Source organism: Chanodichthys erythropterus, chromosome 16 (assembly GCF_024489055.1).
Source record: "Chanodichthys erythropterus isolate Z2021 chromosome 16, ASM2448905v1, whole genome shotgun sequence".
Taxonomy (NCBI): Eukaryota; Metazoa; Chordata; class Actinopteri; order Cypriniformes; family Xenocyprididae; genus Chanodichthys; species Chanodichthys erythropterus.
In genome coordinates this window covers 3,360,516-3,375,148 of record NC_090236.1, presented here as the reverse complement: position 1 = coordinate 3,375,148, position 14,633 = coordinate 3,360,516, and the positions used below count along the sequence as shown (strand labels likewise).

Sequence of the window (14,633 nt, the reverse complement as noted above, 5' to 3'; positions counted from 1 at the left end):
GTGTCTGATCAAAGTCACATCGAGCTCTGTAGAGTCTTTGTTGTTTGTTTGAGACTGCTGCATTCAGAGAGTGTTTGTTTAGATTCGTCTTCTGTATTTGGTGGTACGAATATGGATGGCTCTTTTCAATGCAGTGCTAAGCAGTGCTAAGCACCTTCTACACTGATTTCCACCCACAGCCATCATCATGTTCTCTCAGGAAACACTGTGTCCGTTAGGACCGTGTTTTTCCTCTGCTCATGTAATTTCTCGTTACTGAATAAACTGGAAGTCATTTAGATCAGCAGATCTCTCCATCACCAGCCTCATTCATCTCGTCATCCTGTCATCGCTGTCTGTAAATTGCTGAGGGGTGTCGGTCTGTCTGTTCTCTCTCAGCAGAGATGCTTGTTTACTTCACCATTCATCAACTCCATCAAACTCTTGTTGATCATGTGAGAAGTACACAGAGCTATGTTCTTGGATGTAGATAATCCAAAAATTCTGTCATCATTTACTCACCCTCATATTCCATAACTCATGATTTCAAGCCTGGATATTCTACTAATCATCCATTTCTAAAAGTCTTACTGGTTTCATGGTGCATGATATATATTAGCTGTCAGCCGACATTGCTAAGTCGTTGGTATTGGTCCATATTGGTTATAAATCTTCTGATATTGGATATTTAATTGCGCATGCAAGTTTCTATCTATTTTAATGTTTAGATTACCTTTTGATAATTATCAGTTTAATACTGGTGATTTTATTTTTATTTTTTAGACAAAATACTAGTATAAAATTTTACTCCATTTATTAAAATCACAATTTATTGGCCAAAACATTAACATAATTATTTAATTTTAACATTAGTGCATCGCATCCTAGTGTTAATTTTGTTAATGAAATCTATAACAAAAACGTTCATGACCCTTCTTTCCATGACTAAGATGAGACAATAATGAGACGACACCAGTGTCATTAAAGGATAACTGACTATAGGAGTATAATATATATATATATAATATATCAAATTTTTTTTTTTTCAAACATTTTTCAAAAATTATTACAGATTGTTTTTAACAAGCCTCTATGAGCTTTCATGCTTCCAGTTGCCAGATGTCAAGGGAATAAATCCCCCAATCAGAGCTTTTCTCTTAAAAATATAAATTTTCTGTCCAGTGTTTTGCTGAGTCTTTCCAATCTGGCAATCATATGCACTTGGAATTATTGGAATGGAAATTTTTGAGAGTATTTTGCTGTTTTACCAGTTTTCATAATGTAGACTGAGAGTGTTAAAGGGTTAGTTCACCCAAAAATGAAATTTCTGCCATTAATTACTCACCCTCATGTCGTTCCACACCCGTAAGGCCTTTGTTCATCTTCAGAACACAAATTAAGATATTTTGATGAAATCCGAGAGGTTTTTATTCTCCATAGAAAGCAACGAAATTACCACATTCGAGGTCCAGAAAAGTAGTAAAAACATGGTTAAAATAGTCAGTGTGACTACAGTGGTTCAACCTTAAAGGTGCCATCGAATTGAAAATTGAATTTACCTCTGCATAGTTGAATAACAAGAGTTCAGTACATGGAAATGACATGAGTCTCAAACACCATTGTTTCTTCCTTCTTATATAAATCTCATCTGTTTAAAAGACCTCCAGAAAACAGGCGAATCTCAACATAACACAGACTGTTACGTAACAGTCAGGGTGTACGCCCCCAATATTTGCATATGCCAGCCCATGTTCAAGCCATTACACAAGGGCAGCCAGTATTAACGTCTGGATCTGTGCACAGCTGAATCTTCAGACTAGGTAAGCAAGCAACGACAATAGCGAAAAATGGCAGATTATAACGGCAATAATAACTGACATGATCCATTGTAAATTGTCTTTCTAAATGTTTTGTTAGCATGTTGCTAATGTACTGTTAAATGTGGTTAAAGTTACCATCGTTTATTACTGTATTTATGGAGACAAGAGCCGTCGCTATTTTCATTATTAAACACTTGCAGTCTGTATAATTCATAAACACAACTTCATTCTTTATAAATCTCTCCAACAGTGTAGCATTAGCCGTTAGCCATGGAGCACTATCAAACTCATTCAGAATCAAATGTAAACATCCAAATAAACACTGTACTTACGCGATTAGACATGTTGCATGACGAACACTTTGTAAAGATCCATTTTGAGGGTTATATTAGCTGTGTGAACTTTGTTTATGCAATGATAGAGTCGAGAGCTCGAGGGGCGGAGAGCGCGTGATTTAAAGGGGCCGCAGCCCTGAATCGGCGCATTTCTAATTATGTCCCAAAATAGGCAGTTAAAAAAATTATTTAAAAAAAAATCTATGGGGTATTTTGAGCTGAAACTTCAGACACATTCAGGGGACACCTTAGACTTGTATTACATCTTGTAAAAAAATGTTCGATAGCACCTTTAATGATATGAAGCGACGAGAATACTTTTTGTGGGCAAAAATAAAAAAATAAGGACTTTATTCAACAAATTCGTTTCTCCCCTGTCATTCTCTTATGCTATTTACATCCAGCATTTCTGTGTTTCGTCCAAACGCCGGCTCACTATTGGCTGAAGCTGTTCATGTGAGCATGAAGCACGGACATAAATAGCGTAGGAGAATGACAATTTCTTTCTATAAAAGCAGAACTAAGTAACTTTTTTTACCTTCATAAATAGTTTTCTAAGTCCTTACGATTGTTAATTGACTTGTAGCGATGTGTTTGAGGCGAGCACTAACCCCCTCTGGCACGTCTACGCCAGAATACAGCACTTGCAAGTTGAGCTGCACCGACCCGAAACAATCTCGCCTCATGTTCACGTTCACGCGAGAGTGATAAAATGCTTTACGGTAATTCAAAAACAATGTATATATTATGTCTTTATAAGACAATTTCGAAAATTACCCACCTCCATCGAGTGTACTGTATTTGCAAATTACCCACCTCCTCTTTCTTGTACTGTATTTGCAAAACTACTGCGCTGGCGAGTGTTGTAGTCGTTGTAGTCCAGAGCTGCGCTTGGAGTATTTATGACAGTGTCATTCACTGAAGGAACCTGTAATGGGAGCTTCGCGAATCTTGCTTAGTTCTGCTTTAAGGATAAAAAACCCTCTTGAATTTCATCAAAATATTTTTAATTTGTGTTCTGAAGATGAACGAAGTTTGGAAGGTTGAGTAATTAATGACAGAAATTTCATTTTTGGGTGGACTAAGCTTTAATATATGATAAATAGTAAATAATAAATCAGTAAATTAGATAAGGTAACATTAACCATGCATATTAGTTAACATTCTCTTGATTTTTGCTTATATGTGAAAGTGCAATAATTCTGATAAAATCATTCTGAACAAAATAATAGTGATTAACAATTTAAACATTATGCAGCATGATGAAAATGTGAACATTTTCATTCACTAAAACTAGACTAAAATGCTCAGACATTTAGTCCACTCAAAGTTGACTAAACAAAAACAGGACAAGGTTGACTAAATAAGATAACTTAATAGTATATTTGACTAAAACTAAATGTAAAAAATAGCTGACAAAATTAACACTGCATCCCTACTGTTCTTTCCTCGTATTTGAGTTTTATTTTTTTGTTTTTTTGGTATGTCAGTCTTGTGCTTTTTAAGCTCCACTAGTTAACAAAAATAATACTAATCAGTTTCTTGCATTGAATCTGACACGTTGACTGTCTGGCATGCTGGCTGTCTGAGACATGATGCTCAGCTTAAAAAAAAAACAGCAATTGCCCTTTGACCTGTTCAGCAGTCATGCTGACTCATCTCAGACGTGCCTGTCATACCTCACCAAATCATTAAGCAGCTCTAGCTGTCAGTCCTTCATTGAGTTCACTATATAATCTACACTTCTGCAGATTACAAGCGCACTCCAGGAGGGGGACGCCATTTGTATTAGCATTTCAAACAAAAGTGAACCGCTGAATCCTTTCACGAAGGGCCCTTCCACAAGTCTGTTAGCGAAGGGTACATGCCATAGTTACTTCAAGGAAGTCATTTTATAATTTATGGTCATGTGACCCAGGGAGGCGAATCTTTGCTATTCGTTTTAAAGCTAGATGGCGGGAGAGTTTGAGTTAACATATAAACAGAATAATTCAAGTTGTTTTGTTTTGTTTGTGATCTATTACATACATTTATGACATACATTTCATATGAAGTTTAAATAGGTTTCATAAGTAAGAAATGAGTTTTAAATGAGGTAAGTGGCATTGACTACTTGCATGCTGCCTTTATTATTAAGCATTTATTAAGTGATGTGAAGGCCAAGTATGGTAACCCATACTCGGAATTTGTCCCCTGCATTTAACCCATCCAGTTAGTGCATACACATTAGAACTAGTGAGTAGTGAAAGCACACACACCTGGAGCAGTGGGAAGCCATTTTGCTGTGGCGCCCGGGGAGCAATTGGGGGTTAGGTGCCTTGCTCAAGGGCACCTCAGTCATTTCCTGCCAGTATTGAGTATCAAAACTGCAACTAGCTGTTCTTACAAGATGACATCACAATGCATTGTCATGGTAACATTCCAGGTGAAGGTAATGAGGAAATTGCATTCGCTGTGTCCGAATATGCTGTACCTACTTCCATACTATATAGTATGCAAAATACAGCATGTGAGCTAAGTAGTATGTCCAAATTCATAGTATTCATAAAAAGTCCGTGGATGACTTACTATTTCAACCAAGACTCTGAAGTGTGCATTTGATGGATGCTTTACCATCCCATGAGGCCACGTGAGAGGATTTGTGAATGGAAGTGAAGCGACGCAACTGACGCTGTAGTTCACTTGATAATGACAACATGGCGGATACAGTACTAATTTTACTCATACCGCACACATTCATACTAAATAGAACGTACATTTTTAACAGTCACAAAGTAAGTTTTAAATCAAATGTATTACTTAATATACACTGTAAACCCAAATAAGTTGGGAGAGCTAAAAAATTTGACGTAATCCATTACATCAATTTTTTTGAGTTATGATGTTCCCAACTTTAAGTAAGCAGAACTAAGTTTTGAGTTTGTAGTACTCATGCGTTAATTGCTCTAAACTTGAAGTACTGAGTTAGCTAACTCATACATTTTGATAGCAATTAACATTAAATATTTAGTTCATTAAATTTTTTTTATTTTGAGTTCTTGCAAATCAAATGAGTTACTTCACTGTAAACCCTAAGAAAATACAGAAAATGCTAATTTGCTAACATGTTAACAGTAGCATGGTATAGCACTTACTGAATGAGTACAGCAACTTAAAACATGTAACTTACCTGCTCTTAAACCAAGCCGCATGCGCTACTTGTCACCATGATAGTAATTCTGCAAAAACCAACATTAACAAAAACTCTTCTAAATTAGCATATCAAAACATTAACCACTATTAAATCTCCCTTGCCATTAATCTTGCACAAAAAAAAACATTATATAACACTTCATTTTAGCATTTACTCTCCCTTTCGAGTGCCATGGGCAAAGCATGCTGGGAAATAGAAATCCCAGTCCAGTTTCAGTTAAACTTAAGTCAGGCTAAATGAAAAGTAATGAGTTCATACAACTCAAAACAAAGAAACAGTTCAGTTTACTTGAAATATATCCGTTCTGTGAACTCAAAAGAAAAAGAAGGTTCTAAATACTCATAGCAGTTAATTTAACTGAACTAATTTGTTCAATTTTAAGTTTGTCCTAATCAAACCAATTAAGTATTTTGAGCATTAGGGTTTACAGTGTACACAGTATGCGATTTTGGACGCAGCAGTTGACTTTCATTGCTCCCTTCACCAAGTGCATTCCAAACAGCTACATAATGACACACAAGTGCCCTGCTCCCTCCAAAATCCCTACTTCAAGGGCTCTGCCCTTCAGAGTGAGTAGGGCATAGGGATGCTCCCCTCCAATTGGAATTCGCCCAGAGTTTTGCTCAACTCAAATCAAACACACCTGAACAAGCTAATCAAGGTCTTCAGGATTACTAGAAAATTACAGGAAGGTGCGTTTGATCAAAGTTGCAGCTAAACTCTGTAGGAAAGTGGACCTTAAGGGCCAGAGTTGAAAACCCCTGATATAGGGGTCAGATGAGGTCAGATCTGTCTATATGAAGTTGTTTGGTACTCTCTAAATGTGCTTGTTTGTTTCTCAACTGGGCAACAGAATTTGTATCTGACAAAGTTGTTTGCTTGGATAGGAAATGACATTGCTTAACAGATCAGATCTTACACAGATCTTATGCCTACGCCCATAAATCCTCCAAACATTACTGCATTTGGTCAGTGTGTTAACATGTCTTCATGAATCAGCTTTACGTGCTTAGACTAGCTGCCTGTGTCATCCTGTCAAAACTGAACTATTGTAACATGGAAGTTTCTGCCTCTTGTCAATTTTTACTGTATTTAGAAATTGATGTTACAAAAAACAGACAGTTCGATAAAAAGCAACTTAAAATATATTTACAATGTTGTGTCTGTGAATGATAATTTGACCCCTATCAACGCTTTCTTAGCTCTTTGAAGGCCAGAGGTATGTGTGTTTGTGGCAGTGTTAAGACAGCACAGATACAGTCTTTATAATATCAGATCAGATCAGATCAGCGTCGACTGCTGTCTGACAGGCTATGGGAATTAGAAGGCTAACTTTAGCTGTTGTCTGCTCTCTGCGTGTATAATCAGGAAATAACACAGCTTTGAGTCATAGACTGGCTTTCTCCCCCAGGAAAATATGAGAAAGAAATGGAGCCAAAGACAAGTCAGGGATTTTCCATTTGGTTTTCCTGGCATATCTCTCGCTCACATGCTTTTGTGCCACATCTTTCCATATAGGTCCTTTCTCCTGAACACAGTTTACTCTACTTCATGTTGATGAAAGTAAGATGAACAGCCAGAGAGAGACACTGTGTCTACACTGCAAGCACGCAGCTTGATGTGACAAAACTAGAACACCGCCATTAAAATCAAAGAAACTGCTGACAAAAGTTTGGAAATTTAACAGATTTCTACATAAAACAGAGCTATTTTTGGTAACATACTGTAGTGTTTTGTTTTTTGTTAAAGTCGGCATGAAATCAAAATTGACCCTATTTACTTTGTTAGTGCATATTACTAGTCTTGTGGTGAGCGATTAATCTGTGCAAGTTAATACACAGAAAAAAATTTGTTTGTTGTGGTAATATTTAATCAAAATCTGAAAAGTTACTTCTGGTCTGGAATGATGTTCCTTCTCAGATGACGTCAGTTTGATGGCTTGGGTTGAAAACTCACAAACCACTCCTCTCTAACCGTTAGTCTGCTATGAGCGAGAGATGGAGAGGAGGAGCGCTAAAGTAAAAGCCTGCCCTCTATTCAATATTACGTTTCACATGGAAATACGTCACAACACTGGAGAAAATTTGTTTGCAACTTCCGGTTCAAGGGGAAGCTCCGCGTTGTGTTTAACAACACTAGCCACGTGGCTCTATAGCTCACGCAGAATAAAGTATCCATGTTTAAAGTTTTTAAAGACATATTTCACACATTCTCCTGCACCAAACATGAACCAGCACAGTGCATGCACACATATTTTATCAAGTCTTCTTCAAATGAATTCTATGTGGAAACTGGACACTGATACAGTGGCTGAACATGTTGACATGATTATTATAATAGAAAGACTGATTTAGATCGAATATTCAAAGAAAAATGGACAAAAAAATAAACTGTCTTTATTCTTTCTGTGTTAAACTAAGTGTTATTTATCATGAGACTGCAGTGCTCGTAAACATAATCAAAGTATTATTAGCCTTTTAAATATTCTTTCGCATTTCTCCCTTGTGCTTGGGAGTTTGTTGTCATTTTCTCTGTACTCATATATTAATATTCATTATTCTGTATAATGAGTGTGTTGTATGTCTGTGCTTCATTGGTTGTTCTCTCCTTCCCCCAACCCCCCCCTTGAATGTTTTTTAAGGGTTTTTTATCATCTATTTTAAAATGTCTGAATTTCACTAGTTAAAATAGATACAAGCAGGCATGGCATTAAGAAAGAAAGAAACAAACAAACAAAACTCTGTTCCAATGAGTATACATTTTCATATGATTTAATTATGAGTAAACTAAAAAAACAAATTCTAAAAATCAGTTTCGGCCAGTTTTGGTTAATTTAGAGTACCTATAGAGTAGTATAGCATCCTTCATATCTCCAAAAAGTCTTTAGTTTTATCATATTTATAAAAGAGCCAAGCTCTTGGAAGCATGCCGTGGGCGAAGCTAAAGAATGACGAGCATGTGCAGCTTTTGCGCAGCGAAGTTATTGATGGTCAGCTAAACAAATGTGTTTAAACATGCACAATAAACCATCACATTATCCCTGGGTAACTTTTGATTCATTGTACGTTCGTGTTGTTCACATTATATGCACTTACGCGCTGACTGCCAACAAAACAGACATTTGATTCAGTTTTACTTACCACCTGCAGTTCCAATTCATGATGAGATCTTTTATCGCTGTGACCGCTCCATCTTTCAAACGATCTGTAAATCCAGCATAGAACTGGGCCTTATTTATAAAACCGTAAGAGCCGATCCTGAGTGCTCGAGCAGTCACGGAAAAACACAAGATATTCTCCATTCATCTTAAACAATAAAAAAAATTTATTGCAACGATCAGACCCACTTTATTCTTATTTTGATAGTTAAAGGCGGTTTCTATGGTTATTTTATTGACACATATTGAGAGCACATCAATGTAATGCGTGAGCACAAATCTCTCAGCTCCATTTAATGCTGGGTTCTTTTGGAAGCAATGTTATCTTTCCCTCACAACCAAAAACACACTTCATTGGTGACATTGTTGATTTCGTAGTCTAAAAACAAAGTGATAAATCTTTCTTGAGCAAGTCTTGTGTAGGGCTGCCGACAACTTCTGTAAAACTGAACGAAGCGCATTGATGGGTGTGCTCTTGCTCTCTCACTCTGCTTGATGTGCATGCGCTCTTCCTGAGAAGTGCCTATACAAGGAATTCTGCCCTTTATTACGTAATACAGGGCCATACTCGAAAAAACTTTCCAAAACTCGTACGAACTCTGAGTGTATTTGGCACAGAAATACTCTGTCAACTCATTTTTTGAAACTTTGGCCAAGTCTAGCAAGAGAATCCAACTCTTTAACATTGTAAATAAGTCAGAATGCATAAAATAGCATTAGACTCCCCCTTTAAAGAAAAAAAAGTGTAAAAATACTACAGTAAAAAACTGTTAATTGGTTAACTGTAAGTTACCTTACCATATAAGCTATAGTGAAAAATTGTAAAAGTTTTAACATTGTGTTAAATATAATTTTACTATTCAATAATGTAAAATGTATTTAATTTAAATAGGTTAAGTATTACAGAACCATTTCGACTGATTCAGGTCGCAAGTAACTCTTTAGACCGACTTAAACCAATTACTCATGAGTCATGACTGATTCTTTAAAAGAGCTGACTCATAAATGTCATTCACTTGTGAACCGGACTGCACTAGCCATTCTGTATGTTTAGTGTTGTGTCAGAATCTGTGGAAGAGTGCAGATGGTCAAGAATCACTAACTGGACCATCATGAAAAACATTTGTTTCCTGTTATTTTTATTTTATTTTATTTTATTTTATTTAGAGAGCATGTTCTGTTAGCACCTTTAGTTTGCTGCCTGGTCTTCAGCAATGTAACAAAATGTTCCAGTTAAACATCCAGATTATGTCATTATAATGTGGCCATGTAATGAGTAATGGATATGATGAGTAATCAGAACAATACTAGTTCCTCTAAGTTATGAGCCGTGGCCTAGTGGTCAGCCGTGGTGATGCAGTGATTTAAATCTGACCTCTCTCCACAATACCTTCCCTCTCTGATGTTTCTGTCAATAAAAAGCAGCTAACATAAGATTAAAACGATGTTTTGATGACACATATTCATAGGCACGGTATTTAAAGGGATAGTCCACGCAAAAGGCTAGATATGTTTGGTTACGTTCTGACGTTCTTCGAAATATCTTTCTTTGTGTTCAGAACAACAAGGAATTCATATAGGTTTGGAAATACTTGAGGGTGAGTAAATGATGACAGAATTTTAACTTTTGGGTGAACTATCCCTTTAATCGAAGCAGATTGTACTATCCCTCACAGCCTTATATTCAATTGCATCAAATCAAATATGGTGTCTACCCTCACTAAAGTCCATTGAGTGACAAACCTCAAACTAGCTAGCAAAAACTGGTATAAAATCCCCTATTTTTTTATCACCTCATGAACCAATGCACCAGAATCAACTTGTCATTCTGATCAAGAATGAAAATATTGAATGATTAACTATTTTAATAGCTGTGATGTGTGTTACTGTGAGCTGGTGATGTACTGTGACCTAATGAGACTGAATGTGTTTAAAATGGCCATTCACATTATAAAATAAAACATTCTGATTATTAAGTCTGTTTTCTGTTTCAGGTTCATTTTCCAGATGTTGAGAGAGTGGAGTGGCTCAACAAGGTATGAGAATGTGGTTTGGGTCGTTTCATAAAAATAGATCTGCATCTAGGATAACCTAGAAATGTCTCCTCAAGAGTATTAACTCATATCTCTTTTTTTTTTTCTCCACAGACTGTGCATCAGATGTGGCCATATATTTGTCAGTTTGTAGAAAAAATCTTCAGAGAGACCATTGAACCGGCAGTGCAGGGAGCCAATGCGCACCTTAGTACTTTCACCTTCTCCAAGATAGACATGGGGGACAAGGTACATGCGTATGTTTACCTAGCTTTCTAAATGAGGACATGCCATAAAGGTCAAACCATAACTCAAACTCTAAACTTTCCCCTAAAAGAACTTGTTGCATTGCATGCCCATAAAAACATTAAAAAATGTATAAATACAGCATAGTATATTTGTATATGTTTATAAATATTGACAAATTATAATTATTATTGAATTATATTATGGTGGTTTAATTATATCTAAATTATTATAATGTATTAATTATATTAATATTTTTATTTATCATAAATAAATAAAGCACATACCAAAGACTTCTGTTCTGTTATATAAAGCTATTTATAATTGCTACAGATTAACTCAAACTCTAAATCTACCCCTAAAAGGAACATTTGACATTTAAAAAAAAACTAATTATAAGAATAATAACTTATTTTGTATTTTTGAGGACATCCATGTTAAATAATATTTAACATATTTGACATTTTACTATGCATCTTAGCAAACCCACACACACGTTCTTACACAAAAAATATAATCATTTTTTTGTCTGTCTGCAGCCCCTCAGGGTGGATGGAGTCAAAGTTTATACAGAAAATGTAGATAAACGACAGATTATTATGGACCTACAGATCAGGTAAAGTATACATAGACACAGTTAACCACTGGAACTCATTAATAGGCATTATTGAAACACTTTTTTGTTGCATTTGTCTAGTTTTGTCGGAAACACTGAAATTGATGTGGACATTAAGAAATACTACTGCCGTGCAGGAATCAAGAGCATACAGGTGAGACCGAGAGACAAGTGTGTGTCACATGCCTGTTTGTGTTGTGCTTACAAAAGTTGCTTACATTTGAGTTGGTCCCCATTACCCTGATAACAATCAGAGCAACCAAACAGGAGCCTCATGAGTATGAACTTTATGTCAGAAGAGCTTCTTTGCTCTGTTAGATTAGAGTTAGGCATTAGAGATAATGATAGCTCCTTCTCATATCTGCAAGCAGATGTTTTTTAATTATTTATATGAACTTTTTTTGTTGTAACTGGAAAGGAGAGTGGAGATGTTACAGGAAACAATACAGAGAGGTGGTGGTATCAGGAAATGTCCTGAGCAGGATCACTCTGGCAGGGGCGGATTAATGGATAGGCTATCCTAGGTAGACGTACTGTTAATCTGATAATGCCCAATGCCACTCGATCAGAGCGCTGTCAATCACTGCCTTATTCGATGCCCATTGTTGCCTGTAAATTTGACAATGCCTAACACAATTGGATCAGAGGCTGTCAATCCTTTGGCAATGTAAAGCCATTTTACCATGCCAATAAAGCTACTTGAATCTGAATTTGTCAATCGCTGATCAATTTGCTGAGTTTCTCATACAGGAAGTGAGACCACAGACCAAATCTCGCACTCTTATTACTTTCATGTGACTGATCAAGCTATTAGCTAATATGAGTAACAAAATGCTTCTCTGTGTCCAGATTTGACTGTAATAATAAATGCAAAAACTGACACTTCAAATTAATTAACAAATTAACAAAAAACAAATTCAATCTCAGCTTTGGCAAAAAGTAGTCTCTAATAATGTCTAAATATAGGCTATATCTAAATACAAAACCTAATACAATTAAATTATGTCTGAAATCAATGTACACAGCCATGTTTATATATTTATACAGATATACAGATAAATTTAGAGGTAAATATTAGTACTGTAAAAAATAACTTAGCATATCACTAAGAAAATGCTTCTATTGTAACTTAGTGTAAATAGAATATATTTCTGTTTGCACAGTGTAAATAGCTTCTATCGCTAAGAAAATATGCTGTTTTTACTTATAAAAATATCCGCTGCCATTCGGTTAAGTCTGACGTCACGCGGCAGCACTTCCAGGTCCTAACGCTCTATCTCATACTACAAGAAAACAACAAAGGTGCTAATATACACACACGATGTAATGTAATACTACAAAAAATATATAATTATAACCTTTATCTCCATACCAATATTCCAGATGGCCAGACAATGATTCGTCTTTTATAAATCGTTAAAATATTAATGTCTGTGATGCTGTGAGCACGGAGACTGTTGTGTAGACTGTTAGTATTTAAAGTGCTTAACTTTTTAAAATGATTGATGTTTAATATGAATAAATAGCGCTCATAAACAGCCGTCAATGGCATTCTCAAGTGAATCGAATCGAGGCTTGGACCCGGAAACGGCGTTCCTTACGTCATGACTTCATAAGCGGATACTTATTTCTGTTTTCCTCTATTAAAAATCAGAAATTGAATCACCTCACTCGGGTAGCCATTAGCCTATTAGTGATATTTATTTTATCATTAATGTTTATGATGATTACTAGTGATACAACATACGTGCAGACATCCCACCCTGCAAAAACACATTTCCGGTATATGGCACAACACCCTTCCTAATAAAAAAATTATATTATAGGCCACTATTAGGCCTATATTCATTAACATAAGTGGCCTAACATGACTTTGTTCTTTCAATAGAATTCATGCACTGAAAGTGAAAATGATTTAGTTGAGTGTGACAAAAAAAGAGCAGAGTGTCTCCACAAAATCTAAAAGCAAGTGGTCATCAGGTTATATCAGGTTTAACAGTAATGTGCCTTGGATGACCACTTGTGATCGGATCACGGAAAACGCATCTTAATGCCTGGTGGAAACAGGCTTTCTCTCTTGCTCGCTTGATTTCTGCCATATTGTATATAATTTGGGGGGTGGGGGGCCTGTAGAAAGCACTCAGGTCACCTGCACATATGATGCATGTGAATTAAAGCATGTGATTGTGGTTAATGCATATGCTGCGATATGCATATGCATATTCCCCCATTATTCCTTGTTCAGTATTTTATTCGTAAAAATGTGATTAAATGTCAGATTAATAATGCAAAATATTATAATATAATTTTTTTGTACTGCTATTTTTTTTTTGCTTAACTTTTATTTGTTTGTTGTTTGTATGTGCAGCTTAATGGGGTGTTAAGGGTCATCATGGACCCTTTGCTTGGAGACATGCCTCTGATTGGCGCCCTGTCCGTGTTCTTCCTCAAGAAACCCGTAAGTTAACCACCAAGTACACACACACTGACAGACAGACATATTGCAGAACTTACTTTCATTGTGTCTTTGTGTCTGATTAGTTTTTCCTACTACATACCTGACATTGCCCACGTTAGACAATCACACAATATAAAGAATGATGAGAATGTGCCTGTTATTTAATAATAACCCACACCCTTGTTACTCCACTAAGAGTTTTTTCTTAGAATCAGAACACTGCTCTGACCTGCTCTGCAGAAACTGTTCAAAAATATCTAAATCTATTCCTCGTAAACCTGTCTCATTCATTCATCACATTCTCAGCTGTTCGTCACCTGGAAATCTTGATCCAGAATACTCATCTAAAGGACACCTAACTTCTTTATCTTTCATATAAGTATCTTAAACATTGAGAGAAGGTTTTCATTTCTGTTTATCAGACTCAACACTAAACTGCCTACTCTTTCTGGTTCTGGAATTAGTGCATTTATACAAATGTATTTATACAAATTTTTAATTAAAAACAATCAGGTTAGAGTTAAATTTTTGGACCAAATCAACAAAACCAACATTACAACATTTAATTTGAAGCAAAAAACCCAATCATGATTCCATGTTAACAGTAATTCTCTGTTTGGCACTGAATGATGTAACTGAGTATGCCTTCCTACACTCGCAGACTTCTTATGTATTTGTACACTACAATTCAAAATTTTGGGGTCAGTACGATTATTTTTTAAGTTACCTGGAAGTCTTGATCCAAAATAATAAATTAATTAAGTTCTTCAAAAGTGGCAATAAAGACTTTTACATT

At 35.8% G+C, this 14,633-nt stretch overlaps 1 protein-coding gene across 3 annotated transcripts in view; it reads left to right on the top strand.

The window, feature by feature from the left end:
- The window catches only part of esyt2a (extended synaptotagmin-like protein 2a), a 39,840-nt gene that overhangs the window by 4,275 nt on the left and 20,932 nt on the right, over positions 1-14,633 (top strand). For all 3 annotated transcript variants that reach the window (XM_067363911.1, XM_067363913.1, XM_067363912.1), the window contains exons 2-6: positions 10,479-10,520; positions 10,632-10,766; positions 11,303-11,379; positions 11,461-11,533; positions 13,748-13,837. In XM_067363911.1, the coding sequence (XP_067220012.1) occupies positions 10,479-10,520; positions 10,632-10,766; positions 11,303-11,379; positions 11,461-11,533; positions 13,748-13,837 (417 nt within the window). The remainder of the gene's footprint in view (positions 1-10,478; positions 10,521-10,631; positions 10,767-11,302; positions 11,380-11,460; positions 11,534-13,747; positions 13,838-14,633) is intronic.